Genomic DNA, 25,946 nt, shown 5'->3' with positions numbered 1-25,946 from the left:
TTGTTTTGGGGTATTGAGTTATAAATTCAAAATGGATGAAAGACCTAAATGTGAGACAGGAAACCATCAAAATCCTACAGGAGAAAACAGGCAGCAACCTCTTTGAACTTGGCCACAGCAACTTCTTCCTTGACATGTCTCCAGAGGCAAGGGAAATAAAAGCAAAAATGAACTATTGGGACCTCACCAAGAGAAAACCTTCTGCACAGTGAAGGAAACAATCAGCAAAACTAAAAGGCAACCGACAGAATGGGATAAAATATTTGCAAATGACATATCGGATAAAGGGTTAGTATCCAAAATCTATAAACTACCAAATTCTCCTTTCAAAGAATATCTCTTAGGTTACGAAAATCGGCTTTAAACTTCAATTTACAATACCGTTCACTTCTACTTACTCATTAGTGGTGATCTAGCAAACCAAGACATTCTCACAATACAGTGTCAGGTGATAAAAGTATTTTTCTTACAAAAGTATCTTTTAATAAAATTTGCTGCGCAAATAATAATCTTATTAACATTCTGCATTTTGCTTCTAAATGAAGTCACCAACTAACCACTAGATGGCAGTATGATTCCATTTATATTACAGTCATCCCACAGCAGCATAGTAATGGTTCAAAAGGTATTTGAGTTTCCTAAGGATTCCTTTGCGGGCTTATTCATTCATTTAGTAATTCCTTCAAACATTTTTAGGTAACTTTTAAGTTTCAAGGACTCTGATGGATGTTGAAGATCAGAAAAGGAATGACAAAGCTCACTGTAAACATTATAATTATTGGATTCCTAGGAAACTGTAAGGCGACACCCATCAATTTAATAAACACTTTTGTGGAATGAAGAGAAGAGAAGAGAAGAGAAGAGAAGAGAAGAGAAGAGAAGAGAAAGGGAGGAAAGGAGAAAATGAAAGGAAGAAAGAGAAAGAAAAGAAAGGAAGGAAGGGAGAGAGGAAGGGAGAGAGGAAGGGAGGAAGGAAGGAAGGAAGGAAGCAAGCAAGCAAGCAAGCAGGGAGGGAGGGAAGGAAGGAAAGAAGGAAACTACATAAAACATGCACACTGATTGCATGACATCTTAAGTTATCAACACAGAAATGAGAATACGGCACATGTGGAAAGCCTGGTGATAGACAAGCATCTAAGAAATTTTCACAGTCTGAACTAAGTGTCCCAAAGGCCACAAGTTGTGCAACTCGAGAGTCAATTTTGACCCAGGAAGGACATGCCTGTCCTCAGTCCTGGGGAACTTCTGGAGGGGACTCAGTTTCGAACTCGGAAATTAGGGAGAGATGAAGGTGAAGATCCAGCCTGTCTCTGGCTTTTCGGTCACAGATCTGGAGCTTCAGTGCCAGAAGAGAACTTGTGGGCGCCTGAGCGGCTCAGTTGGTCAAGCGTCCGACTTCGGCTCAGGCCACGATCTTGCGATCTGTGGGTTAGAGCCCCGCATCGGGCTCTGTGCTGACAGCTCAGAGCCTGGACCCTGCTTCAGATTCTGTGTCTCCCTCTCTCTCTGCTCCTCCCCCACTCACACTCTGTCTCTCTCTTCTCTCAAAACTAAATAAACATTAAAAAGAAGTACAATACCCTCTTCCTTAGAGGCAGGGAGATGGGCAGCAGCAGGTCAGTGAGGCAGGGCTAGAGCTTGAACGCAGGCCTTCTAATGCCCAGCTGACGTTCTTTTCAATATTTCATCACCAATTTTGGAACTTAGAGTAGATCCTCCCCTAAACTCTTTCTCTCCCCTCAACTTTTTTTTGCGGATTCCCAGCTGGCTAAGCATCCTTGGACAAGATGTCATGTGCATGTGTCTCATGTTGGATTCCCCAGGAAACAGACTTGGAGGCAGAGATTTACGTGCAGATTGCTCTCAGGAACAGTGCCTGGAAGGGACTAAGGGAAGCAGGGTTGGGCAGAAATAGAGGTTGAGGCCTCAACCCATCCCACTCAGCACCCTGGAGCTGAGATGGTCCTTCAGAGTTGTCCTAGATCAAAGCAAGAGGGGAGGATCTTTCCATGTTGGCCACTCACTGGTTGCAAGGGGCATAATCATAGACAAGGCAGCTCCCTTCAGCTAAAAGCAAAAATCAATGGACTAAAATCAAGGAGTTGGCGGAGTTCCCATTCCTTTTTGGAGGCTGTCGGGGGAAATCTGTTTCTGTGCCTTTCCCAGCTTCTACAGGCTACCCACATTCCTTGCTCCTGGCCTTCTTGCTCCATCTCAGTCCCTTTCCATCCTCAGAGGGAGATGCTCTCTCCTTTTAAGAACTATGTGATTAGATAGGGCCTACCTGTGTGATCCAGGCTCACATCTCCACCTCTAGTTCCTCAACCTTACTCACACTTACAACGTCCCTTTTGCCATGTGAGGCAAAAGGCACCCTTTTCAGGTGCCAGGGATTAGGATGTAGACATTTGTGGGGGCAGGGAGGGCATTACTCTGCCTACCACAATCTGGATTAAACATTTTTGCAGGAATACTTTATATATTCATAGCAGCATTATTCATAATAGCCAAAAAGGAAAACAACTCAAATGGCCAGTAACTGATGAAAAAAAATGTAGTATATCTGCACAACGGAATACTGTTTGACCATAAAAAGGAATTTAGTACTGATTCACACTATAACACAGATGAACTTTGAAAACATTATGCCAAGTTAAAGAAGCCAAATGGCCATGTACATATTATTCCATTTGTATAAGATGTCCAGAATAGGCAAATCTATAGAAACAGGAAAGTTGACTTCAGTAGTTTCCAGACGCTGAGGACAGGGGAAAGGGGCAGTGATGTTGATGGGTATTGGATTTCTTTGGGGGATGATATAAATGTTTCAAAATTAGATTGTGGGGATGGTTACATAGCTATGTACATATACAAAATTCACTGAACTGCAGACTTTATAGGGGAAAATTTTATGGTATGTTAATACCTTCATCAAGTTGTTTAAAAATCTTCTACAGATGATGCCATATTCTTTCACTTTGCATCACCCAGGAGGCACTTTACAGCTGGTTGTCCTTATTAGTGAGTAATGCTAAGATTGAACTCTGGGTTAAGATAGTAACAACTGATGGGAACTATATTTTTAATAAGTGCTTCAGAAAAGTTATCTGTCTTATAGGAATAATCTATCATACAAGGATGTTACAAAAATGAAATGAGAATATGGTATATTTAGTAAATCGTAAATATGGTACATAGAAAAATGTCCCCTTTCCCCACAACCCAAGGAAGATGTCCACATACTAATCCTTGGAACCTGTGACTGAGTACCTCACATGGCAAAAGGAACTTTGTAGAATCTAGAGATGAGGAGATTATTCTAGATGATCTGGGAGTCCCAACCTAATCACAGCAGAGAACTTTTCTCTGACGTCAGAGAGAAATGTGACATTGCTGGCTTTGAAGATGAAAGAAGGGGCCACCAGTCAAGGAGAGGGTTGGCATCATGAAGCTGGAAAAGATATGGAAAGGGACTCTCCTATACAGTCTCCAGAAAGAATACAGCACTACTGACCCCTTGATCTTAGCCCAAAAAAACCCATGTTGGACTTCTAACCTATGCAACCATGTAAGCCACTAAATCTGTGGTCATTTACTGTAGCAGCAATAGAAAACTCATACAATAAAGCACACTGAACTCTAAGAGCATGACATACACGAGTGAAATAGTTCAATACAGTAATATCCAAATTTCCCCAACCTATGGGTAGAAGTACAATTACATTAAAAACATGAAGAGGGGCACCTGGGTGGCTCAATCAGTTGAGCACCCGCTTTTCAGCTCAGGTCATGGTCTCATGGTTCATGAGTTCAAGCCCCGTGCTGGGCTCTGTGTGGACAGCTCAGAGCCTGGAGCCTGCTTCCGATTCTGTGTCTCCCTCTCTCTCTGCCCCTCCTCTGCTCACCCTCTGTTCCTCTCTCTCAAAAATAAGCATTAAGATTTATATATATATGTGTGTGTGTGTATGTAAATATAAATATATCATATATCATATATATATACACACACACACACACACACACACACACACATATATATATATATAAAATGAACAAATTCCACTGACTTCTGGTCCCACCTACTCCAGCTGGCATATTTTCAGTCCCTGCTAAAGAGCCCCGCAAGCATTTCTGGGAGTATCCAAGGAGCATGTGTGTTCATGAAATAATCCATCTCCAAGTAATCCAGGTAATTCCACCAAGTTACTATTAAGAATTGCTGTGCTGGCCAGGCTCCAGTCTCCTTGGGGGAACCACCCCTGCTTTCTAGGACACAAGTCCTTCCCAGGTACTCACCCCATTCCTTTGGTCACCAGACTTCTGGAAGGCACCCCCTCCAATATGCTGGAGGCTTTAAACTGGAAAAACTGCTCTGGGGTCATTTGCACAGGAGGAAGACTGGCTTTCTCCTTTTTGTGTACCCTCCACATGATCAGTCTTGACGCAGTACTTGAGGGCGCTCAATGTTTTATAGATTTTATAATGTACTTAGTCTTTTTGTCTTCCTAGTTCCCCACTCTGCTCTCCATGGACATCACATATAAGTCCAGTAGGAACCAGGGAGGTAGGCGAATCACAATGTACTCACAATGATCCCTCCACTACAACTCAGCCCCAAATCAAACTACTACAGGTTCCTTTTGCCCTAAGGCAAACTTTTTTCCCCAAGTCCCTTTTCAGTCCCCTAGCAAGTAGGTTTCGGGCAAACCCATCACACAAGTTTGACAGATGTGCCCAGATATGACCAAATCCCACTTGGACTCAAGTTAAGACTCTCACTGTATGAACAAGGCAGTCTACGCCTGGGACAGTGTAAGTGTTTCTCCCTCAAGGAGATTCAAGAATTTAAAAAAATAAAATAAAATAAAATAAAAAATTAAAAAATAAATAAATAAATAAATAAAAGGGGCGCCTGGGTGGCACAGTCGGTTAAGCGTCCGACTTCAGCCAGGTCACGATCTCGCGGTCCGTGAGTTCGAGCCCCGCGTCGGGCTCTGGGCTGATGGCTCAGAGCCTGGAGCCTGTTTCCGATTCTGTGTCTCCTTCTCTCTCTCTGCCCCTCCCCCGTTCATGCTCTGTCTCTCTCTGTCCCAAAAATAAATAAACGTTGAAAAAAAAATTAAAAAAAAAAAAAAGAATTTAAAGAAGGTAGATAAGCTTAAATTAGGACAAAGACCTTGGAAGTCAGGGCAACAGGGAGCCCCTGAAAGGCTTTTTTGAGTCCCCGAAACTTTTTAAGAAGTGTTAGAGACTGAATGTTTGTGTCCTCACCACCACCTCCCAAATTAGTATGTTGAAACCTAATCCCTACTGTCATGATATTTAAAAGTAGACTTTTCAGAGGTCCAGTGTGTGGGACTTTTCCATACCACCAGGCAATTAACTCAACTCCTGTGGACACTGACCAGATATCCCACAAATTTAACTCAATTCTGACACTATCTACCTGGAAATAACATCAGATTTCATAAGTTAAGGGCTCAGTCCCACAACACTGCTCCCATTTCAGATGCCAATTGCAAGTTCAGGTCGTCACATGTGCTTCTGACCATTGGCTATAAACTGGAGGTTCCCACAACCCCTTCCTTCAGTTTGATTAACTGCTAGAATGGCTCACAAAACTCAGAAAACCAGTTTACTTACTAGATTTTGGTTTATTACAAAGGATACTAAAGGATATGAATAAACAGCCAGATAGAGATACATAGGGCAAGGTCCTGAATGCAAGAGCTTCTGTTCCCATGGAATTTCGGGCACAGTACAGTGGGTTTATTCTGGTTCACCAATCTTGAAGCTCTCCAAACCCACCCTTCGGGGCTTTCACGGAGGCTTCATTATATAGGCATGGTTGATTAGATCATTGGCCATTGGTGACTGAACTCAATCTCCAACCTCGCAAACCTCCCCAGAGACTGGGGGCTGGGGTGGGGCTGAAAGTTCCAACCTTCAAATCACACGGTTGCTTCCCCTGGCAACCAGCCCCCACCTTTAAGTTACCTAGGGACTTTCCAAAAGTCATTTCGTTAACATAATAAAAGACACCTTTATCCTCTCATCACTTAGGGAATTCCAAGGGTTTTAGGATCTCTGTGCCCAGTATGATTCCTAGATTTCCAAATCAGGTCACTGGGTACTGATAGGCACATAATCACATAATGGTGTAGAGTGAGATAAAATGAGTTAAGTCCTGGATATGTTGAGGTTGAGAGGTCTGTGGGGGAATCCCAGTGATGTTTGTAGGCAGATGAATGCAAAGACTGAGCACTCAAGGGACTGGGTGCCTGGCTGGCTCAGTCAGTAGAGCATGTGACTCTTGATCTTGGCTTCGTGAGTTCAAGCTCTATGTTGGGCCTAGAGCTTACTTTAAAAATGAAAACTCGGGGCGCCTGGGTGGCACAGTCGGTTAAGCGTCCGACTTCAGCCAGGTCACGATCTCGCGGTCCGTGAGTTCGAGCCCCGCGTCAGGCTCTGGGCTGATGGCTCGGAGCCTGGAGCCTGTTTCCGATTCTGTGTCTCCCTCTCTCTCTGCCCCTCCCCCATTCATGCTCTGTCTCTCTCTGTCCCAAAAATAAATAAACGTTGAAAAAAAAAAATTTTTTTAAATGAAAACTCTAAAAAAAAGAAAAAGAAAAAGAATAGGCAGTTGGATGCATAAGGTTGGAGTTCAAGGGAGAAAGGTTTTTACACTGGAGATCTGCATCTGGGAATTATTAGAATGTAGCAATCTAGTATTTAAAGCCAGAAGACTGCATGAAATCCTCAGGGGAGTTATTTGTAGACAGGCTCAAAAACTGAGCTCTGGGGTACTCCAACATTAAGAGGGTTGGGGAAAAGAGAAGCAAATTAGCAAAGGAGTCTGAAAAGAAACAGTCAGTGAAATGGGAGGAAAACAAGAGAGTGTAGTGTGGTGCCCTGGAGGCCGTGTGAAGAAAGTGAGCAAGAAAGCAACTAATTGTTCAAATGCTGCAGATGGTCAAGTTAAGTTCAGGGTTAAGAATTCAGGGGTGTCTGGCTGTCTGAGTCTGTAGAGCATGCAACTCTCGATCTTGGGGTCATGAGTTCGAGCCCCACATTAAGTGTAGAGATTACTTTTTAAAAAAAGAAAAAGGAATAAGAGTTCAGAGTTAGATATAATGGATGTCATTGGAGATCTTGAAAAAAGCTGCTTCAGTAGAACAGCAGGAGCAAAAGCCTGATAATGGTGGGTTTAAGAGAGGCTGGAAGATGGGACTTCAAGCTGGTGCAGCCACTCTGGAACCTCAGTATGGAGGTTCCTCAAAAAACTAAAAATAAAACTACCCTACGACCCAGCAATTGCACTACTAGGCATTTATCCAAGGGATATAGGTGTGCTCTTTCAAAGGGACACATGCACCCCCATGTTTATAGCAGCACCATCAACAATAGCCAAAGCATGGAAAGAGCCCAAATGTCCATTGATGGATGAATGGATAAAGAAGATGTGGTATATATATACAATGGAGTATCACTCGGCAATCAAAAAGAATGAAATCTTGCCATTTGCAACCACGTGGATGGGACTGGAGGGTGTTATGCTAAGTGAAATTAGTCAGAGAAAGACAAAAATCACATGACTTCACTCATATGAGGACTTTAAGACACAAAACAGATGAACATAAGGGAAGAGAAACAAAAATAACATAAAAACAAGGAGGGGGACAAAACAGAAGAGACTCATAAATATAGAGAGCAAACTAAGGGTTACGGGAGGGGTTGTGGGAGGGGGGATGGGCTAAATGGGTCAGGGGCACTAAGGAATCTACTCCTGAAATCATTGTTGCACTATATGGTAACTAATTTGGATGTAAGTTTTAAAAAAAATAATAATAATAATTAAACTAAATTTTAAAAAAGAGAGAGATTGGAAGAAAAGAAATTAAACAGAAAGCTCTTGAATTCTGCCCTAACAGTGAAGAACAGCTCTGAGGTAGGAGATAGTAGCTAAAGAAAGCAGAGATCAAATGAGGGTTTCTGTGTGTGGTGAGAAGGAAAAGTAACAGCATGTTTGTGTGCTTAGGGAAGCAAGTCAGTAAATAGGAGCAGGGGTTGAAGACGTAGGAGAGAGGATATAACTGCTAGAATGGTGTCCTTGAGTAGGTGATCTGGAAAAAATGTAAAAAGGTTGTCCTCCCGTAAGTTCAGGGACAGTTCAATTTATAGTGGTAACAGTACAGGAAGATAGAGTATGTGGGTACAGATGAAGGCAGGTAGGGAGAGGTGGTAGGGAGGGAAATTCTCTTTCGATTGCATCAATCTTGTAAGTGAAAATGCAAGCTGAGAGTGAGGAGGAGGGAGGAGGTGTTACCGGTTAGAGAAGTTGTGAAATGCTCATATCTTGGACCATAAGTGGACAAAGGAAGTACGATGTGTTTGCTGGGCAGCAATATGGACCCACTCAAGGTTTAGAAGCCTAATGGAGGTAGAGGAAGTCATCTGTATGATTGCGTATTTTATTCCAGCCCTGTTCAGCTGCAGACTTGGATTCAATCAAAGCTGTAGTTTTTACCAGAGCATAATGAAGAGGAAGAGAGCTAGGCAAAGGAGTAATTTAAATGGAACTTAAGCAGAGCAAGAAGGAAACCTCAAGGAAATGAGGGACAGTGAAAAGGTGGAAGAACAATGGACACAGTAGGTGGGATGGAGGGATGGCATTGCTAACGTTGGTGTCCTAGGAGCAAGCTGGAAAGTTAGGCGGGAGTGGTCAGCATAAGATCAATGAAACAGAGAATGACAGCGAAGGGTTGCAGTCACTGGTAATAGCAAGAATAACAGAATTGCTTAACAAATGTTGACTACTGAGGAAAAAAGAAAAACATTTTCCCCTGAAAATCAGCATTTTCCCCAGTTCTGGGCATCTATTGTGCCCTAGATATGGGCAAAGTCACAGTATCTTCCAAAATTCCAGATGAGGAATGGAAGCAAAGGCAAATTCCCTTCACGTACGCAAGTGAGCAGTATTTAGGTAATCTCAGCAAGTTGTTATCAATGTTTTATCGAACGCAATATGTATCATTACACAAGATTACACGAATACAGCCTCTTGAAAAGATTCCAATACAAAAGATCCCCTCTCCCCATTCCACATGTCAACCGAAGGCCAAAAGGGAGACCAGGAGACTTACGGACTGCCACCCCAACGCAGGGAAGGAGGACCGCGAACTCGGAAAACCCGGCAGAGGGCGCTCAGCTGCCCCGCCTCCCCGGACCTCGCCCCTCCCGGGAAGCTCAGCTCCACCGCGGCCCGCGCCCGGGTTTTCAAAATGGAAACAAACCCGGCCCCGCCCCGCTCCCGGAGGTCGCCGGGAAAAGGGCACCGCCCCCTGGGGGGCATCCCAGCCGGCCAGGCGAATGTTCCCGCAAGCAGAATCGGCTCGCTCTTTCCCTTTCCCTTCTGACTTCCTCCCTGCCCACTTTCGTTCTCCAGCCAACTGACTGGAAGCCTTGCAACGAACAGTCTTACCCTCTCTTCTCCTCTGGCTTCCTCACCTGTCCGCAACTCCGCCCGCCCCGCCCCCGGAAGTGACGATGGCCTCCCATCCTTGCTTGCGTCCCGTCGAGCCTTGCGGCGGCGGCGGGAAGATGGCGGCGGCGGGAGCCCTGGAACGGAGCTTCGTGGAGCTCAGCGGTGCTGAGCGCGAGAGGCCGAGACACTTTCGGGAATTCACAGTGTGCGGCATTGGTACGGAAGCAGCTAAGGAGGACGCGATCCGGTCCTTCCCCTCGGGCATCTCCTATGGGTCCCTACATGTCTGACCGCTCGTTCATACTCCTAAGTCCACATGCCTACAGCCCCGGGATCACAGCTTCCGTAGTGTCCTACTTCGCCCTCCTTTCTTCCCCTTCTCTTTGTATGGATTGTCAGTCGTCACCCTCTGCTTTCTCAGTGCCTTCAGTCCCTGTCATCCCTAAAGAGCTAGGTGTGCGGGCTGACCAATCTTCTTTTGCAGGGACTGCAAATGCCTTGGCTGGAGCCGTGAAATACAGTGAGAGCGCGGGAGGCTTCTGTTATCTGGAAAGTGGCAAGTTGTTCGCCGTCACCAGAAACAGGTTCATTCATTGGTAAGTGCTGTGTTCGCCAACCCCCCTGGCAGGTTGGGCTGTTGGACTTCTGACTTCTCGTGGCTGTTCCCAGAATGTCATTCTCCGAGGCGGTAATAGACAGGAAAAGAGGACTGTTTTCACATCTGAATCAGGGGAAAATTAGGGAGACGCAGAGTACTAGGAGAGGTGCCCTTCCAGGCAGCACTAAAAGCAGAGGAAATGAAGCTTATGGGATAAAGCCCCAAAGTCCAGTCTTGAACTCATTGTGTTTTTATAGTGTTCTGCAGCTTCCTTAATTCTTCAAATACATTTGAGCTCTTTCACGTCAGGCATCTGAGCACGTCTAGTATCTAAGTTTGCTAGAGATGGAGTGGTGAACAAAAGCAACACCATTTCCATCACGCAAGATGTTGTAGCTGTTTGAAGATGGGTGTGGACCTGCTTTTGATGGTGCAGTTTTATGAAGGAAAAGACACTAAAGTAAGGGACTGCGACATAGGTGTATAAATACAAATTTTTCATACTTGCCTCATAGGAAAAGTATAGGGACTGTGAGAGGCTAATGAGAGGACCAAATGTTATTAGTGAGACAGAGAAGGCCTTCAAGGATATCACATTTAACCCGAGATCTGTAGGATGAAAAGTTGGCCGGGCAGGGAGGGGATTGGGGGACAGAGCCGTCCAGCACACAGCATCACCATATCCAAAATCCATGAGGTAGAAGGAACTGGGCAGGTTTGAGGAACTAACTGGATGGAGATCTGTGTGGCTTAAGTACAGTGGGCGAAATGGAAAGTGGTGTGAAGATGCTGAGACGGGGGAAGTAAGCAGGACTCAGATCATGGAGGACCCTCAGATCCTTCCTAAGCGTTTTGGATTTTTCCCCCCAAGCACATTGAGTAATTGAGTAAAGGATTTTAAAGAGTTACTCTTTACTAACATAACCAAAATTGCATTAAGAAAAAAAACAGTTTAGGGGTGCCTGGGTGGCTCGGTTGGTTAAGCGTCTGACTCTTGATTTCAGCTCAGGTCTTGACCCCTTTTCTTTTCTTTAAAAAGAAAAAAAAATCATTTTACTTCATGGCAGGTGGATTTCAGTTAGATAGGTATAATACAAAAAAACTGCTTGCTTTAATGATGGCCCACGTGAGAGATGCTGGTGGTTCACTTACGGGAGTAGCTAGGAAAGGAGAAATAGATGGATTTAAGATGCATTTAGAAGGCAGTTTCACTAGGACTTGGTGACAGAGTGAATATGGGGTAGGAGATGGGAAGGGAAACGGAGGGAACAAAGTCAGTTCCCTGGTTTCTGGTGTGACTAACAAGATATTGGGTGGGCAAGTTGCCTTTTACTAATACAAAGAAGATGGAGAGATGTGAATAATTCTTTCCGATACATTTGAAGTTACCTGTGTAGGAGCCCTTCAGAAATGTCATGTAGGCCTTGAAATGTATAGGTCTGAGGCTCAGAAGAGAGACCTATGTTTGACGTACAAATCTCATTTAAGAAATACTTTTTAGTACCTAATATTTTCCAGTCAGTGTTCAGGGACTGAGAATATAGCAGGGAACAAAACAAAGTCTCTGCTCTCGTGGAGGGAAAGAGGCAATAAACAACAATAACCCCCCCAAAACAAATAAATACAGTTTGTCCAGTGATGAGTGGAATAGAGAACAGGGAGGCAAGGTGAGAGGAAAGGGAAATGCCTGCAGGACCTGCCTGCAGTTACCTTTCATAGAAGGTAGTCAGGGAAGACCCAGTGAGAAGTTGGCATTTGAGCAGAGGAAGTAGGTATCTGGGGGATGAGATTTTTCACGTAGAGCCTTCCAAGAAAAAGGAACCAAAAATGCAAGGAACCTCAGACAGGAGCTTGTTCATTGTGCTCAAAGAATGGCAAGGGGCCAGGAGTCTGCAGCTGAGTGATCAAAGGGTAGAATAGGAAAGTAGCCACGGGTCAAATCAGGGCTTTGTTGGTAACTTTAAGGATTCGACTTTTGCTCTGAGTTAGATGAGAAGAAGCCATTGAAGGGTTTTAAGTGGAGGAATGACCTGATCTAGGTTGTGTTTTTAGAGGATCGCTGTGGCTGCTGTATTGAGGACAGGGTATAGTGGGGAAAGGTTGGGAGCAGGGAGACTGATTAGGAGGTTGGTGCCATGGTCCAGACGAGATGCTGGCAGCTTAGAACAGGGTGGTATTGGCAGAGGCAGTGAGAAATATTCTGTTTGTGGATATGTCTTGAAGGTGAGTTTGTTAGAACTACTATTGGTTCAGATATAGGGTATACAGAAAGAGAAGCATCAAGGGTGACCTCCAGAGTTTTGTCTTGAGCAACTGGAAGTTACAGAGATGCCATTAATTGAGTTGGAGAAGAGTGAAGGTGAAGTGGGTGTTTTGGTCTCTTTGTTTTGCAGGTTTGCTAGTCTAGGTGTTCTGTAACAGGTTTCATTTGAAACCCCTGTTAGATATCCAGGTGGAAGTGTTGAGGCAGTAGCCAGTTCAGTGGAGAGTTTGGACTAAAGATATAGATTTGGGAATTGCTGGCATTAGATGGCATTTAAAGCTATTACACTGAATGAGATCACTTAGAGATCGCCAGAAGTATTGGCATTTGGGGCCAGAAAAACCTTTGTTGTGGGGAGCTGCCCTGCACATTTTAGGGTATTGAGTAGCATCTCTGGTCTCTACCCACCACAGGCCAAGAGCACCCCCTCCCCAGTGTGACAAGCAAAAATTTCTCCAGGTACTATTAAATGTTATTAAGGAGTGGGGTAGATCGTTCCCCTGTTGAGAACTCGTGTAGTGGAGGAAAGTTAAGGTCTGAGGACTAAACCCTGGAGCACTCCAATATTTAGTAAGATAAGGAGACTAGGAAGGAATAGGAGGGACATAAGAGTTGAACAAAAAGCGAGTGTTATCTCAGAAGCTAAGGGAAATATTTCAAGGAGAAGAATAGTGAAAAACTGTTAAGTACTGCATATAAGTCAGAGAAATGAAAATAGACCTCTGCGTGGTGGAGGTTTGTCAGAAACTGCTCCCACTGTGGTACAAACATCCGAAGTGGCTGGGCTCTGGAGAGAAGATGACAGGAATTGTGAGTACAGAATAGCTCTCTTAAGGAGCACCGCTGTGAGAGAAGCAGAGAACTCCAATTCTCGAAGGAGGGCAATGCAAGTGTATGGAGGAAGTATAATAGTGTATGCATACACAGTCAAGAGCAAACACTAGAGGGGAACTGCAGAAAGTGAGATATTAGAAAAAAATATAGATATGGGAAAGGAAGTGTGGGAGAGTAACAGTGAGCCAGGAGCTAGTCTTCAAGGAATGAAAGAGACCTGCAGATAACTGCGATGGGCAGGGGTCGTAGGTGGTATCTGGCTGCACGTGCCTCAGAGCTGAGTAGTTCGGGCAGGGAGGGAGGAACAGTGGCGCTGGAGTGGCAGTGGGGAGCAAGCAGGACAGCTGTGCCCTACTTTGAGGCCCCAGCACAGAGAGTGTGGTAAAGAGAGCTTACCACCGTTAGAGAGGACTCTGGGGGGTGTCCTCAGGGCAAGATCCAGGACCCAACTTTAACCATAAAGCAGGAAGGTGAAGCAGGTTTTCAGAGACGAGGTTGAGAGTCCAAAAAATTGTGCTGATGACGTGCCATGAGTTACCAGAAGCAAAGCAGCCCTAGGAAATTAGAGTTCACATGGCGCGTACAGCTTCGGGGGTGGAAAAGATGCGCTTTGAGAGAATGGGTACGGTAAGCAGATAAGACACCCGAAAATCAAGGTTGGAGGAAATAAAATGCAAGCGTCAGGTCCAGGAGAAGGAGAGGGAATGCCTGGAGACACGGGGAAAAAGCAGGAGAGGGTAGTATCATCGAAGTCAAGAAAGAAACTCTCAGAAAGACAGCATTGTCAAGTATGGGGAATGCGACTAAGGGGTCAAGTGAGAACAGGACTGAGGAATCCACTGGAATTGGTGTGGTGACCTTGGTAAGAAGAGGGCAGGTTGAAGAGTATGAGGGAGATGAGGAGATAGAGAAGACATGGCCATGGAGGGGAAAGGAGAGATGGTGATAGCCAGATAGTGGCAGGAATGGGGTGATGGAAAGGGAGAGGCCAGGGAAGAGCGCATTTGAATGTTGAGGGAAGGCTTTGGCAGAAGGAGAGATGGACACAGAACGGATATACTTGAGAACATCAGAGGTTGCCTTCGAATTGCTGGAAGGAGACTCGCTCTTCAGGGGAGGATGCAGGCAGACTGGTAAATGAGCTGATGAGAAGGTAGGGCCCTCCCAGCACGGTGTTTTCTATGATCCAGTGCTACCATATGGCAGAGTTGCGCCTGAAGAGGTCTTCCCTGCATCCAAGAGGAAGTCACTGAAAGGGAAAGAGTCACATTTGTTAGGGTCACCATAGTATGATGCTGTAGTACTGATAGTAGAGGCATTCCACTGTAAGTAATGGGGGTGCATGGTGTGAATTTCTTTATAGTGGGGTTCAGTTACTTTGAGTATCATCATCCTAAATAAATAAGCCATCAAGTTTGGAAATGCCTCCATTTTAACAGAGAATCATATAGTAAGATTGGAATTTTATATGGTGCTGTGGTTGGCAAATGAATGTATCGTGATGGTTTAGATTCTAAAAGTTGATCTGAATTTGTTTACCCAAAACTTTGAAATTGGGAAAGTTCATCTGGAAGCCACTTCCATATATTTCAAGACAACAGTCAGTTAGGAAAGCATAAATTGTTTAAACAAATGTCTCTTTTTTAATAGGAAGACCTCTGGAGATACATTGGAGCTGGTGGAAGAGTCACTGGACGTAAATCTGTTGAATAATGCAGTTCGCCTCAAATTCCAAAATTGCAGCCTCTTACCTGGAGGGGTTCACGTCTCTGAGACTCAGAATCATGTGATAATCTTGATCTTGACCAATCAGACAGTGCACAGATTACTTTTACCACACCCTTCCCGGATGTATAGGAGTGTAAGTTGGTTAAGAGTAATATCCTTTATTTCCCAAGTTACTCTGGTTGTCACACATCTAATGCTGGAGCAATATCCTTTAGAAATTGAAGGAAAATTGGATTTCTTGGTAGCTCTTACCAAGCATACTTTTGATAGTTACAATTTAAAATGATCAGACACATTTTTAAGTTGAAATAATCCTGATGAAAAAGAACAGCTTTGTTTCCAGGCTCAATTGTTTCTATTAAAACTTTTGTAGCCATTGAAAGGAACTGAGCAAAATTCAGTTTATTTTGATTTAACAGATTTTTCTTTTTAATTACTCCACAGGAGTTGGTAATTGAAAGTCAGATGCAGTCAATATTTACTGACGTTGGAAAAGTTGATTTCAGGGATCCTTGCAACTCTCAATTAATTCCAGCAGTACCTGGACTCTCCCCTAATTCTACCTCCTCGGCAGCTTGGCTTGGCAGTGATGGGGAGGCTCTGTTTGCTCTTCCGTCTGCTTCTGGGGGAATCTTTGTTCTTAAACTACCGTCTTATGACATACCTGGTAAGAGTGGGAGCTGAACTTGGATTTAACTTTAAGCAAGGAATGTTGGCAGTAAAACAGACCTTAGAAGACCATACCCATCATCCAAGGCAGGAATTGCTTCTCTGCTCCCCCTGAAATTGATCATTCAGTGTTGCTTGCCAAAGGAGTCTCTAGTGCTTTTACTGTTTTTTGTTTTGTTTTGTTTTGTTTGTTTTTTGAGAAGGTAAGATTTTATACAGCGGATGAGGAATTGTAAAGCTTTTCGGAATGTGGGAAGACATAACTGTAAGACAGCCTAGTCTAAGGCCTGTAGTAGAGATGAGTTGACTAGTTATCTACCTTCAGGTTGAGGTACTATAACTAAAATAAGTTAATTGACACAAGGAAGTTCGGCTGCTGATAACCTGCTCCAAGTCACCACTGTCTCCTGCCTGGATTATTGCATTATCTTCCTAAATATCCCTCAGATCTGTTCTTACCCCTCTACAGAAACTTCTGAGATACACTTAAATCTAAGTAGAGTCATGTCACTCCATTGCTCAAAGCCCTCAAGTAAGGGTTTGTTCTTCATATCATTCTGAATAAACCCAGAGTCCTTAGGTTGGCTTTCAGGGACCTCTTTTTTCCCCTTCACCTTCTCTACACCAGCCTCATGCTTCTCGCAATTGCAATTCCTTGAACATACCGGGCATACTCTTACATCAGGGTTTTTGCCTGAGATAGTCTTTCTCCAGCTGCCAGCTTGGCTCATTCCCTTAACTCCTCAAGGTCTTCACTCAATGCTCCCTCAGTGTGTCAGGCCTTCCCTGACCACCCTTTTCCAAATTGCACATACACACACAGCATTCACTGTATGCTTTCTGTTTTCACTTATTACCATTCTGCTTAGTTTGTGAGCTGTCTCGGCTTCTGCCCTTCTCCCAGTGGAATGTAAGTTTTATGAGGACAGGTGTTTTCTTTTTAATGTTTTGTTTACTGCCACATCTTCAGCACCTAGAACTGTGCCTGACACATGAAAGGAACCCAATGATTCTTTTGGGAAGAATGACTGTTCTGAGCAGCAATCAGGTTACTATCTGTAACTGTTTGGCAAAAATTTTCCCTAGCAATATGTTAGTGCTATTTTTATTAATGCAATAATGATTCAAGATATTTTAAGTGTGATGTATGTGGAAAGGTACATCCTAAAACCCTCTTATTCAGTATGGAAATGGAGAAGCCTGTCACCTGTTATAAGGACCTGGTTCATGATTGGATGGATCCTTGTTTTTGAGTTTCTCTGAGTCTGATCAAGAGGTGCCTTGGATGTCACTGGTCTGTTTTCAATCTCGTAGGGATGGTGTCAGTTGTGGAACTAAAACAGAGTTCAGTAATGCAGAGACTGCTTATAGGCTGGATGCCAACAGCTATCAGGTAAGTGGTGTCTGGTGGGCAAACCAAAGGGCCCAAGAATTTCATTTTTGCACTGGTCAGGAACTATTAGTGATTCTAGTCTTATTCTAAGGCAGATAAGCATTATACTGGAAAGGAGAAGAGTCTGCAAAATATCACAGTCCATCTGAGGAGAGCCACACCTCAGACATCTTGATAGCAGAAACTGATTTTTTCTATATTTTCTCATGATATTCAACTCAGTGCTCTGCCCTGACTCACTAATTTTGTGTAAAATTAGAAGTAGGAAGTTTCTGATGATTAAAACTCTATTCCTTTCTTATGTAGAGCCCTTTAAAGTATATCATAGTGATTGGTTATAGACCAAGTAGAAAATATAGTTATCTGATACCAGCGTGTAAACTCTTGGTTCCTTGTGTTGACTAAGAGTGTACATTTATAGGGGCACCTGGCTGGCTTAATCGGTAGATCATGCAATTCTTGATCTTGGGGTTGCGAGTTCATGCCCCATGTTGGGTGTAGGAAATACTTAAAATCTTAAACAAAATGGTACATTTATAACTTTATTTTATTTGTTTAATTACAAGTTCTAATAATCTTGGGGTGCCTGGGTGGCTCAGTCGGTTAAGCATCCGACTTCGGCTCAGGTCATGATCTCGCGGTTTGTGTGTTCGAGCTCTGCGTCGGGCTCTGTGCTGACAGCTCAAAGCCTGCAGTCTGCTTTGGATTCTGTGTCTCTCCATCTCTCGGCCCCTCCTCTGCTCATGCTCATAATAAATAAATGTTAAAAAAAAAAGTTTTTAAAAACAAGTTCTAATAACCTGATAGAGCACTACGAGCCTAAAATTGGGCTTTATGTTTTTAGAGGTGACCAGGGGCCTTCAGATCGTCCCCTCGCTCTTGCTGTTCATTGTGTCGAGCACGATGCCTTCATCTTTGCTCTGTGCCAGGATCATAAACTACGAATGTGGTCTTATAAGGTAAATGCTACATTTATAGTTACTGTAAGTTAAAATAGCATTGCAAATTGTGAGAGAATTGAAGTCAATCTTGCTGTTTCTGTCAAAGATTATTAAGATCACTGAAGTTTGGAAATTGCGGGCCATTTCTACATTCAGACAGTTTCATTTAGCTTTTTCATACATTTCTCCCCTTTTTTATATATTTTTAAATTATGAATCCTACAGAATTAAGATAGTACAGAGAATAATGTTCACTTAAGAGGAACGAATGTGTTTTGTAAATGCAAGTTGATAAAACAGTTTTCAGGATTCATACGCAAAACAGATGATCTTATTTATCAGACTTAAGAGACATTTTCATCTCAGACTTTAAAAAAAAAATCTTTAGTGTCCCTCAGCAGATAAAAGAGGAGTGCTAGGTGTGATGAGTGCACATCCTTTCAAAGGGGAAGAAGTTTGTTTTTCCTGACTTGGATATTCTTTGATACTACTTGTTGACTTATCTTGAGCAGGACCAAATGTGCCTGATGGTGGCCGACATGCTGGAGTATGTTCCTGTGAGTAAAGACTTTCAGCTCAGTATTGGAACTGGACATAAGTTACGGCTTGCTTATTCCCCTTCCATGGGACTCTACCTAGGGCTGTTCATGCATTCACCAAAACGCGGACAGGTATGAAACAAATAAGACCTGTATCAAGCTACACTGTATGTACTGATGTCGGCAAGTAGCGGGAGATACATTTGAGTCTATTTAAGCTCTTCCCACCAACCTAGGTGTTTCATGTGTTGTTTCTGTGGAGATGATGGGTTTTGTGCTAATGTGTGAATCAAAAAAATCGTGAAGAAGTCGTGGTGAAAGGGAGTAGAGAGTTCAAAGGAACGTGAAAGGAAAAGTTAACCAAAGCTAAATAAGAAAGAGCCAGTTTGGACATCTGGGTGGAAAAATGGAGTTATGAAAGGGATGCAGGTGTTACTAAGTGGTTGGAGGGAAGTTAATTTTTAGAAATAATTTTGCTCGTCTTCCAAACACTAGCTGTTGTATGTAGATGAGGTATTTAGGATGTCATATAATGGTAATCCTATAATAAACAACCATTCGTTGGATATTCTGTGTTTGCCATGATGCCAAGCCCCTTACGTACATTAATAGCAAATACTTGGACAGTGCTTACTCTGGGCTCACTCGCTTTATGCATGTTATCCATTTAATCCGGATAACATTTCACTGAGGTAGGGTCTGTCCTCACTGTGCTGGAGGTGCCCATCTGGGTGCCTCTTCACCCTTGTTGGGCTCTGATGCCCAACTACAGGTTGCCCCTCCATATGGATGCCTTGTTCATGCCTTTTGAGCTGATACTCTGCCACCCCTATTCAATGGTCACCCTCCTTCCCTGCTTGGGCTTTAATCACCAATACAGACTGCTACCCTATGTGAACACCCTCCTTGTTCTGCTTGAGTTTCCACCCTATACCAGGTCTTCCATATGTGTGGAAGCCTTCACACTCTGCTCATGCACCTACACTCTAAGCCAAATGTGGATACTCTTTTTACCTCCTTGGGCTCTTGATTCATCCATCCTATGAGCCTGACCTCGGTCTCAGTTTCCTCCAGTAGTCCACAGAACTCAGGGAAACAGTAACTTACATTTGCCAGTTTACTATATGACAAAGGATACAGATGAACAACTAGATGAAGAGGTATGTTGGGTGAGGTCCAGAAGGATCCTGAGTTCACAGGCCTCTGCCCTGTGGTGTAGGAGTTTGCCACCCTCCTGGCACATGGATGTGTTCGCCAATCTGGAAGCTCTCCTTATACCATACTTTAGGGATTTTTATTTTAGGGATTTTTATGGAGGCATCATGATGTAGGCATAATCCATTATTACTAGATTTCCAGCCTCTCTCCCCACCCCAGAGAATGAGGGTGGGGGCTGAAAGTTCAAGCTTCTAATCATGGCTTGGTCTTTCTGGTGACCAGCCCTAATCCTTGAAGCTATCTAGGAGTCATCTCATTAGAACAAAAGGTTTTTCTGGGGTGCCTGGCTGGCTCAGTAAGTAGAACACGAGTAAGTAGAGACTCTTGATCTCAGGGTGAGTTCGATCCCCATGCTGGTTGTGGAGCCTACTTGAAAAAATAAAAGGCATTTATCACCCAGGAAATTCCAAGGGATTCTAGAGCTCTGTATAAGATGCTCCTATCATCTTCATCATTCAGGAAATTACAAGGGTTTTAGCTTAGTGCCAGCACCCAGTGGCAGAGACCAAAATATATTTATTATTATTATTATTTGATAGATTCTGATAGAGATTATGTTGATTCTGTAGATGATGCTGGAAAATATTGCCATCTTTGCAATATTAAGTCTTTTGGTCCATAAACATGGAATGTTTTCCCATATATTTACATCTTTAATTTCTTTTTACAATGTTTTATAGTTTTCAGAGTAGAAGTTTTACAGTTCTTTTGACCAGTTTATTCCTGGGTATTTATTCGTTTTAATGCTAGTAGAAATGAAATTATTGAAATGAAATTATTTTCTTAATTTTATTTTGAGATTACTCAGTGAACGTTTATAGAAATACAGTTGATTTTTGTATCATTGGTCTTGTATCATGCAACCCTGCTGAATTATTTTATTAGTCCTTAAATAGGGTTATAGTGGAGTCCTTAGAACTTCCTGTATACAAGATAACCTCATCTGCAAATAAAGATAGTTTTATTACTTCCTTTCCAATTGAATCAACTGAATGCCTTTTTTTTTTTTTAATTGCCCTGGATAGATCTTCCAGTACAATATTGAATAGAAGTGGGAAGAGCTGGCATCTTTGTCTTGTTTTTGGTCTAAGGGAGAAAGCTTTCAGTGTTTCACCACTGAGTATGACATTAGCTGTGAATTTTTCATAAATGCCTTTTATCATGTTGAGGAAGTTCCTTTCTATTCCTAGTACTGAGTGTTTTTCTCATGCAAGGGTGTTCAGTTTGCTGCCATTGCCTTGATTCATTAAAAGGCACCAGTAATTTTACCCTCTTATTTAGGCTTGTGCACCATCAATGCAAAAATATCAACACAGATATTGCAGGTAATGTATTCTTATGAAAAGAGTTTTGGCCTCACTGATCCCCTGAAATAGTCTATGGTCTACATTTTGAGAAGCACTCCTCTCCTCTAAAAGACTCAAAATTGAGTGTAGGAGTGGTGTGAAATTGAGCAGAGCTGTTATCTCCTTTCTTTTGAGCATTATGGTTCTATTAATGAAGCCTAAAATCAGATAAACCTTTTTGGCAGTTAGACCTACTCATGTTATGGTGAACTTGTAGACTTTTTTTCCCCCTACACAAATCCTGCTCTTCAGCCTGTATTTTCCTCTAATAGGCACAGTTGAAATTTATTTTTCCTTTGTCTCTAATATTTATATCCATTCCTATTCATTTGTTTCTGGTGTTTCCTTTGGTTCTTTGGATTCTAATTCTTTAGTAAGTGTATTTCTTCGGTTATTTCCAGGATCTTGTTCTCATTGATCATACAAGCTGCCATCTGTATTCCATCTAAGACCTTAATACAACTCTCAAACAGAAGTCCTGTAGACTGTGGTGTGTGGTCCACAGACTGGTCCTGGGCCACAAATTCTTGTTTACGAGTTTGCAGTAAGATAGCTACAGAACATGAGAGTGAACTTTCAGATACTTTTATAGTGGTTTGACATTGCTACAGAGGTCCACATTCAAGATTCCTGTATGTTATAAATAAAGTATCAATTTGCAACAGGTTGGAAATTAAATAAAACAAAAAACTAGTTCTTTACCACAGGTAATTTGAGAAGCACTATATGCTTGGCCAGCATTTTTCCAACAAGAAATACCTTGTTTTGCTATCTACTATACACATATTGTGGTGATGGACATGTAACAAAAAAAAAATATATGAAACATGTTTACCTTTACTATGAGTGATGAACTGATGAACTTTGATACTTTGTTGTTGTTGTTCTTGTTGTTTGAATGCTGGTTGAGACCTGCTAAATTGATTTATATTCCACTAACAGGTTGAGATCTGCAACTTGTAAAATACAGCTCTAGACTAGGATGAATATGAACACTGCATATATCTTTTGTATTTCATACACTCCTACTTTTTCTCAGAAGGGACTCTCTGTATATTTTTCTTTTTTTTTTTAATTTTTTTTTATTAACGTTTATTTATTTTTGAGACAGAGAGAGACAGAGCATGAACGGGGGGAGGGTCAGGGAGAGAGGGAGACACAGAATCTGAAACAGGCTCCAGGCTCTGAGCTGTCAGCACGGAGCCCGATGCAGGACTCAAACTCACAGACTGAGATCATGACCTGAGCCGAAGTCGGACGCTCAACCGACTGAGCCACCCAGGCGCCCCTGTATATTTTTCTTTTAGTACTACCCTTTAGTAACTTCTGTGTTATAAAGAGAGAACCATTGTCACTCTTACCAGTTTATAGTGAATTTTCTTTTTCCAAAAAAATTACTTAAAATATCCATAAAGTATCATTTTTGAGTTTGAACTTTTTTGTTTTGGCAATAGAGTTAAATACTACACTTGAATTATTTTATAGAGTTTTGTTTTTAGTAAAAGTTAACTAGTGTTGATTTGTATTGTGCATATGTTTTAAATTATCTCTGGCACTTTGGTAAAAATATAAACTTAAAACAGGCTTCTGACCACAGTGAGATACCACCTCACACCCATGGGATGGCTACTATCCTCCCCAAAAAAAACAGAAAATAGCAGTGTTGACAAGGATATGGAGAAATTGGAACCCTTGTGCACTGGTGGTGGAAAGTAAAATGTTGCAGCCACTGTGGGAAACAGTATGGCAGTTCCTTAAAAAGCTAATTGTAGCATTACCCTATCTATGATCCAGCCATTCCACTTCTGGGTATATACCCCAAAGGATTCAAAGCAAGGTCTCAAAGACGTATTCGGGGACACCTGGGTGGCTTAGTCGTTTAAGCGCCGACTCTTGATTTCAGCATAGGTCATGATCTCATGGTTGGTCATGAGATTGAGCCCCACATTGTGCTCCACACTTATAATTCTCTCTCTCTCCCTCTGTTCCTCCCCTGCTTGTGCTCACACACGCATGTGCTTTCTTACTTAAAAGATAGTGTTTTCTTGTAGACAGTCCAAAAAAAAAAAAAATTTGTACGCCCATAGTCATCATACTATCTACAGTAGCCAAAAGGTAGAAGCAGCCCAAGTGTTCCTTGACAGATGAATGAATAAACAAAAATGGTATATACATAAAATGGGATATTATTCAGCCTCAAGGAAGGAAATTCTGACACATGCTACAACATGGATAAACCTTGAGGATGTTATGCCAGGTGAAGTCACAAAAAGAAAATACTGTTAATATTCTACTTATATAAAGTGCCTAGAGCAGTCAAGTTCATAGAGACAGAAAGTGGAATGGTGGGTGGAAGGGACTGGAGGGAGAAGGGAGTGTGGAGCTATTTAATGAGTATAGTTTCAGTTTTACAAGATGAGAAAAGATCTGGATATAGGTTGCACAATAATGTGAATGTATTTAATACTACTGAACTGTGCTCTTAAAAATGGTTAAGATGGTAAAAAAAATAAATAAATAAGGGGGGGTTACAATGACAAATGTTATGTGTATTTTACCACACCTTTATAAAAATTGGTTTCTAGGGGCACCTGGGTGGTTCACTCGGTTAAGTATCCAACATCTGATTCCTAATCTTGGCTCAGGTCTTTTTTTTTTTTTTTTTAATGTTTATTTTTGAGAGAGAGAGAGACAAAGCACGAGCAGGGGAGGGGCAAAGAGACAGGGAGCCACAGAATCTGAAGCAGGCTCCAGACTCTGGGCTCGAACCCATGAACTATGAGATCATGACCTGAGCCAAAGCCAGACACTCAACCTGCTGAGCCACCCAGGTGCCCCTCGGCTCAGGTCTTGATCTCAAGGTTATGAGTTCAAGCCCTGCATGGAGCTCTTGCCATGCAGGGCATGGAGCCTACTTAAAACATTTTTTTAATTGGGGCGTCTGGGTGGCTCAGTCGGTCGAGCATCCGACTTCAGCTCAGGTCATGATCTCACAGTTCGCAAGTTCAAGCCCTGCATCAGGCTCTTTGCTGATGGCTCAGAGCCTGGAGCCTGCTTCGGATTCTGTGTCTCCCTCTTTTTCTGCCACTCCCCCACTTCTGATCTCTGTCTCTCAAAAATAAATAAATGTAAAAAAAATTTTTTAATTAAAAAAATAATTGGTTTCTGAATGCTCATAACTGTTAGAAAAGTAGCATGTTGATTTTTTTCAAGTTATGAATTATTAACTTGTGTTTTAACAGTTCTGCATTTTCCAACTGGTGAGCACTGAGAATAACCGCTATAGTCTAGATCACATTTCGTCCGTTTTCACTTCTCAGGTAGGTTGGATCATCCTTTGCATATCACTCAAGTATAAGAAAGAATTGGCTGACTTAACTGTGTTGTAAAGGGACGGAAATCTTAAAATGAAATATTTACTGATAGATGCAGACCAAATTTCATTTGAGTTTTACCAAGTTCGTGTGGTACTATCTTCTGTTTTTATGCTTTTGACCTCCTATTAATACAAATTTAAGTTGCTGTAAGCTATTCCTCTTTCATATTTTAACCCCTTTCCCCCACATTTCCTCCTAGGAGACACTGATTGACTTTGCCTTAACCTCTACGGATATCTGGGCCCTGTGGCATGATGCTGAGAACCAAACTGTTGTGAGATACATCACCTTTGAGCAGTATGGATCACTTCCTCTGTCGTCTTGCCTCACCCCTAGGGGTTCCATTCTAAGAAAGCAAGAGAGCTTGTTATGTAGAACCGAAGTCAAGTGTTTGCATTTAAAGGATTCAGTCCTGGGTTTGCCTACTGTTAACTATTTTCCAAAATTCCTCCTTTTACATTTTGTGATGTTTCTTACCTTTTGGTTTTAGAACAAAATGAAGGATTCTTAGGGTTGGAATGAGATAAAATACCATATTTCTTGGGAGCAATAGCACCTATCTAAAATACTTCTAATTTGGGAGTTTACTCTGCTTCTGAGCAGACTATTTCCAATACCCACAACTTCCAAAAGATACTGCAGCCCCTTAGGGTTCTCAATTTTCTCATCATAAGAGAAATTGATTGCACAAGTATAGTGCTCTTCAAACTTTTTTGTTTTAAACAGGAAACCCTTTTTTTCAAAAGATAATGAACTCCAATATATAAAACTAGTATTTTGTGAGAATAAAATTATAACACAATTTAATGTTATTGTTGGTTATCTCTAATATTAGATATATTTGGTCTCTAATATTTTAATGTACATAATAGTTTTAAATGTTTTAATAGCTACAAAATACATTTGAAAAAATTTTCTTAATCAGACACTTATATACTCCTGAAACACCCTGTGCAGGATTCCCTGGAATATCGCTAATGTCTTTGGAACTAAACTAATTGAACTTTAGGGATCCCTCATAATCAGTCCTATACTCTAGACTAGAACTATAGGGATAGTTGCCCCAGATGGTTGAGCCACATCTCAGATAATATGAGCGTACTCCTTATAGATGGCATTCAAACAAAGTGGTGATAAGCAAAGAATCGTATCAGATAAGAGTATGAGTCCACTTGTGAAATTTAGCTGTGACAAAGCCTTACTTTTCCCATCTACAAAATGTGGGTGATACGTCCTTCAGAATTACCATAAGGCTTATAAGAATAATATCCTTAACTGTGCCTAGCATAATATCTAATAATAGTAAATGCAAAATAAAAGTTAGCTATTGTTTGTAGATTTGTGGTTAGAGTGTTCATTTCAGGAAGATGCCTGTTAAAACTGGTAAGAGCAAGGGCACACTTGGCCAGCATAGTGGAGCGTGGGACTCTTGGGGTTGTAGGTTCAAGTCCCATGTTAGGTGTAAAGATTACTTTAAAATAACATTCTCTCAAAAATAAACATTAAAAAAAAAAAATTAAGGGGCTTCTAGGTGGCTCGGTCGGTTGAGCGTCCAG

The 25,946-nt window shown here is 42.2% G+C and overlaps 1 protein-coding gene across 1 annotated transcript in view; it reads left to right on the top strand.

Annotated features, from left to right (window-relative positions):
• Positions 1-9,561: 9,561 nt before the first annotated feature.
• NUP160 (nucleoporin 160) overlaps positions 9,562-25,946 on the top strand; it is a 52,333-nt gene continuing 35,948 nt past the window's right edge. Inside the window, exons 1-9 of the mRNA XM_043582512.1 lie at positions 9,562-9,700; positions 9,969-10,080; positions 14,830-15,040; positions 15,352-15,574; positions 16,891-16,969; positions 17,814-17,928; positions 18,423-18,581; positions 24,256-24,333; positions 24,590-24,687. Of these exons, the coding sequence (XP_043438447.1) occupies positions 9,601-9,700; positions 9,969-10,080; positions 14,830-15,040; positions 15,352-15,574; positions 16,891-16,969; positions 17,814-17,928; positions 18,423-18,581; positions 24,256-24,333; positions 24,590-24,687 (1,175 nt within the window). The 5' untranslated portion in view covers positions 9,562-9,600. The remainder of the gene's footprint in view (positions 9,701-9,968; positions 10,081-14,829; positions 15,041-15,351; positions 15,575-16,890; positions 16,970-17,813; positions 17,929-18,422; positions 18,582-24,255; positions 24,334-24,589; positions 24,688-25,946) is intronic.

The sequence above is a fragment of the Prionailurus bengalensis genome, chromosome D1 (genome assembly GCF_016509475.1).
Source record: "Prionailurus bengalensis isolate Pbe53 chromosome D1, Fcat_Pben_1.1_paternal_pri, whole genome shotgun sequence".
NCBI lineage: Eukaryota > Metazoa > Chordata > Mammalia > Carnivora > Felidae > Prionailurus > Prionailurus bengalensis.
The sequence above is the reverse complement of the archived record's forward strand: the minus strand, read 5'-3'. Positions and strand labels throughout refer to the sequence as shown.